At 40.0% G+C, this 4,831-nt stretch overlaps 1 protein-coding gene across 1 annotated transcript; it reads right to left on the bottom strand.

Moving 5' to 3' along the window:
- Positions 1–555: 555 nt before the first annotated feature.
- On the bottom strand, positions 556–4,460 carry LOC122671128 (bidirectional sugar transporter SWEET14-like). Its single transcript, XM_043868225.1, has 6 exons — positions 4,409–4,460; positions 2,714–2,750; positions 2,380–2,590; positions 2,055–2,216; positions 1,399–1,518; positions 556–867 (listed from the first exon to the last, which is right to left on the bottom strand). Exons 1-6 carry the CDS (start codon positions 4,458–4,460, stop codon positions 556–558), a joined length of 894 nt encoding a protein of 297 aa, XP_043724160.1.
- Positions 4,461–4,831: the final 371 nt, after the last annotated feature.

The raw sequence follows: 4,831 nt of genomic DNA, 5'->3' as shown, positions 1-4,831 counted from the left end.
TTATCAAAGGATTAGATCTCCAAGGTTAAAAGACAAATGGGTCTTTTGATAAAAAAAAAAACCTAAGTTTTCCCTCACCCATAGAGGATGGTTTACCCACCATCCTAGGGTTTTGGTAATGTTCCAAAATACTCTCCCGGTACCCTTTCCCACCTTCTCCCACCTTGTGATGAATGAGATCTCATTCATTGTGGAGGCTTTAATAAATGTTCCAAAAAATTAAGGTAATAATTTCCTTTGGACGAAGTTTTTGGTCAAGGATGGGCCCATCAGGGTATAAAATGCTCTTTTTTTTCTTCACACAAATATACACAATAAATTAAGAGGGAATACTGAATGGGAAGTGTCGTGATTAATTTGGAGAATGATGGCTTGTCAATGTGAGGGGCCGGGTTTTATTTATAATAGAATGAGTAGAAGTACACAATAATTCCCCTAGGACAATTCTACCATTATACCCATATTACAATAGAGAGGATGAAGTACTCTAGGTCCAAATTAAGACACTTAATGGTGGCATAGATGGATGGTTGTGAATTGGAATGGAGCAATATATCAAACTTGACACACAGTAATTTGGACGTCGTCGACTCCTCCGATTCGGGTTGAGGTTCCCATGGTTTTTCGAATGTGGTGGTCGTCGGCTCGTCTAATCACCTTCTGTTTGCAGTCTTCTTCCAGTTCATTTCCATTTACATTACAAATTTGTTGCAAATCTGAAATCTCCATTGTGCTTTGCTTGAGATTGAGTACATCCCCCTTCGGCATCTTCTCTTCTAGGTCTCCTTTTACTTTGTCATTGTCTCTGTAAATTATGTACACCACCATTTGGATGACCCCAAATATGAAGCCCAATGTGTTTGGTAGCTAACATTTAGAGAGCCAGGAACACAATCATTAAACTAAGTTAGTCCAATTGAATCTTGAATTGTTCTACTCAAAGATTTATTAAGTCCAAGAATGAAAGCCTAAATTTGATGCATGGATCCTCTAACATCTCTAATTCTTTTTGTTTCCTTATTTTTGTTTTGGACTTTGGGTACACAGTTTTACCATTAGATTGCATTAGAAACGGTAATTATGACTTCATCGATAGGGAGTGAGAGTGTAATGATGATCCAAGAATCTAATCACATGGTCACATCAGATGCAATAGTACTCTAGACTTGGGCTGAGATGATGTAGGGCCATATCAGCCCACAAATTTCAAGGTAGAGAGCAAAGTATCAATTCCAGCTTCAATAGAAATCATGGGCCCTGGCCCAGATCATTAGGCTGGGAAAAGATCAGCCCATGCTAAACAAGCTTCAGGTCAGCCCAACCCAAGTTAGCTAGTGAAAGAACTTGGGTAACAAAATAATTAAAATCGAGCCGACTAAAAATAAGAACCGTACTTACCGCAATGTACAAGTCCTTCAGTAGTAAACCATAAGAGAACCAGATTACTGCACCTAAAGTGAGGAATACTGATAAACGAAATTGCATGAACTCCACACTCTTGGTTCTTATAACAATCCTCTGTCAAATAAATGGCAATCACAAGATAATTAGCATTCTTAAGGAAAATTATCTCCTCTAGTTACCTGCTCGGTCCAGCTCCCTAGTTCTTCTAATAGGGGGTTGGTGGACCCCACCTGAGCAGAGTGTTCAGGCAGCGATAGGGTGATCATTCTAGTCCCCATGTTAGAGGAACTGGGCCTGGCAGGGAACTGGAGGAGATAAAGATCCCATTCTTAAAATGATCGTATCATAGCATTCCATATGTGGACATTCAATTTAAAGAGGATAGATAATAAAGGGATCTGGGCTCTGATATCATGTTGAAGGATTGAACCCAAAATTTTAAGGCATCAGCTGGTGAGAACTCCTCGAGTATATGAAGGCACTAAGGATCTGAACAAACTGACGTGTCAAATTTTTTTAGTCTGAACCAGTCGAACCCCGAACCCCGAGGACTAGTTCAGACCAGAGCCCATTTAATTAACCCGACTGATCTCATCACCTTTAAGAAATTAAAAAGCAATCTATATATTAATTAATGGGTATGTCCTCACCAAAACGCTCAAAGGCCCTGCGAAGACGCCAACAGAAGCTGCAACACAAACCCATCCAACAATCCGGATGCGGATTGGTCCGTTTACTAACAGGAGAGTGAGGAGGAGGACGAAACTGTAAACCCCAAGGTTTAACAAGAGAATCAGCTTTGCCGTAAGAATCTGCAAATTCAAGATTAATTAAGTGGCTGAGAAAGATCAGATCACACAGATGAGATGAATCGACAGAGATCGAAGAAGAAGAAGAAGAAGAAGAAGAGGGGATTCCCTTTTTATTAAATAATAATTATGGGGTTTGTTTAGTAAGTAATTAATTAAGACTCACCCTGGCAGTCTTAGGTGCATAAGCGAGGAAGATGGTAATGTAGATAGTCTGCATGAGGCATCCGATGGAGTTGATGAAGAGGAGAGGGTAAGCATCGGACTTGAGGAATGCATAGTAAATCCATAGCGTTGCACCCAATAATGATACAACGTTTATCACCGACTTAAATCCTTCTGTTGTTTTCTTCTTGTATACTCCATAAAACGTCGGCCTTCGATTCATTCCATCAGACCCATCACAGTAAAAATTGACCATTAATTAATTGAAGCAAACCCAACACACACACACACACACACACACACATAGATTTATGAATGAGTTGAAATACACTTACAATGGGGCAAGGTAGACCATGATGGATATGATGTTACCTATATGTATATATAAAAGACATGGTATCAGTCATCGTCTTTCCCTTTCCCTTTCCCTTTCCCTATAGTATTTAATTTTCAGAGTGGTCAAAATTAAGAAGCCACATAAAATAGAATAGGGATAATGTTCTCTTGGGGAAGGGTGGAAGGCCACGTCCAGACATGTGTGTTTTTTTTTTTTTTTTTTTTTTGGGGGTGGGGGTGGGAAGGGGAATAAATGCCCCGCCTCCACCATGAAAAGCGCAAATCTCGTCCCAAAGATGTCAGTGTATTTTTATTGCTGCAGTGCATGTGTGGCCTCTGCGCTTCCTCCGTAGAGAATGCTCTTAATAGAATAATAAAAAATTATCTACTCCAGTTCCCTGTCCAATCCAATTCCACAGTCCTTTTAATAATTGGGAGGGGGGGTGGATCCATCCGAATAGAGTGTTTGGACAGGGGTAGGGTGGTCATTGCACCCCCACCCCCTTGAAGAGGGACTGGGGAATTGACCTGACCAGACAGGGCACTGGAGGGGATAAAGATCCTAGAATGATAGGAAGATGATGGGTGTACTTTTCCTTCACCAACAAAACTTTCTCCTATAGTATATATAGATGGAGAGAATGAAATCAAACATATAAAAAGAAAAGGATTGCTCGTAGGCCGCACACGCCTTGTGAAATTTGTGGGTCCAGCTCCAATCATCCATCAAGACAGGAGATTTTGGGTCTTGAAGTGCCATTTGTCAGCTAAAAACAATGTGTACGTACACGCAGGTGAACCAGACTTAGTTGCACGAAGGCCGAAACCGAGTGGCTGTTGTGCGGCCTCATAGAGGCAGGATGTGGATCCCACCTGAGCAGGGTGCTCGGGCAATGGGTGGAGCTGTCATTTCACCCCCTGCCTATAGAGGCCGCACAACGGCTGCTCAGCTGCCTGACCATAGAGATCAAGATCCAAGGAAAGTGGATGAAAAAGATAATTGGGTTTTAGGCTGGAATTGGTATGATTTTTATTTCAATTTCGGATTGATTTCATGAAATAGTCAGCAAACAGATTTTTGTCAAAAAAATGGAAATTGTTTTGGTTGTAACAATATGAAATATTTTAAGAATAAAAAAAACCATTTAGTAGTTCAATTTCTAAGAATAGATTCTCTATATTTCTTTGGAAAGGTGGTGGTGGCGGCGTGGACGTGGTGGTAATGGCAATAATGGTGGTGGTGGGAGGTGATGGCGTGTAAGTTGTGGTGGTGGCAATGGCAGCAGAAGGTGGTGGTGATGATGAGACCATTAGGAGAAGAAGAAGGATGATGTTTTATTTTTAACATGAAGTTACTACTTTACCCATCTTATTAATCATGTGCTTATTAAAGAGCAAGAGTGAAACTAATTGAAGTCAAATGAAATAGAAATTCTGAAACAGCTCCTCAACTGGCTATTTCAGAATTTCTATTCTACTTGATTTATATTTCGCTGAAATAAGATTTAAAAATCAAACCAAACAATTTCTAAAATAGAAATCACTCCCTGAAATTAAAATAGAAATCATACCAAATCAGGCCTACTTAGAAACTATAGGTAAATGTTGGATGACAAAGATAATTGGAACTTTTTAGTAACTAATAAATATAGAGAAGGGAGAGTACGTAAAGTGTTGGATATATGACTCTTTACCTAAGAGACCCACAGCAAACACCCACGGGTGATGAATAGCTAACACGGCCATATCTCTCTCTCTCTCTCTCTCTCTCTGACTGAGTGTGTGTGTGTGTGTGTGTTTCGGGTTTTGTTTAGTTGGGCATTCAAAGAGAGGTTTGAGGGAGGAGCTAGAGAGATCTGCATGCCTTAAATAAGAGGAGGGTGAGCGAGGGAAAAGTAGTGAACGTTCCATGCATGTTCTGCGTTCCCCATTGCGCCAGCTTAAGAAGTCACATACATTTTCACCTCTTCTTTAATCACAACCTAGCTATTCCAAATAATATTATGGATAATTATTGTGTCTAAATATCATCTAATCCTTAGATTAGACTAGACAGCACTGCTTGTAATTAAATTATTATATCATTTGGAAGGAAAGTGGACCAAATTAAGTCTCTA

This window comes from Telopea speciosissima, chromosome 8 (assembly GCF_018873765.1).
Source record: "Telopea speciosissima isolate NSW1024214 ecotype Mountain lineage chromosome 8, Tspe_v1, whole genome shotgun sequence".
NCBI lineage: Eukaryota > Viridiplantae > Streptophyta > Magnoliopsida > Proteales > Proteaceae > Telopea > Telopea speciosissima.
The sequence above is the reverse complement of the archived record's forward strand: the minus strand, read 5'-3'. Positions and strand labels throughout refer to the sequence as shown.

Coding starts and splice junctions, on each gene's coding strand:
- LOC122671128 (XM_043868225.1), bottom strand. CDS start 4,460: ATGGCCGTGTTAGCTATTCATCACCCGTGGGTGTTTGCTGTGGGTCTC. Junction 2,751..4,408: donor GTTTGCTGTGGGTCTCTTAG/GTAAAGAGTCAT, acceptor ATATACATATAG/GTAACATCATATCCATCATG. Junction 1,519..2,054: donor CAGGGCCTTTGAGCGTTTTG/GTGAGGACATAC, acceptor TTTATTTGACAG/AGGATTGTTATAAGAACCAA.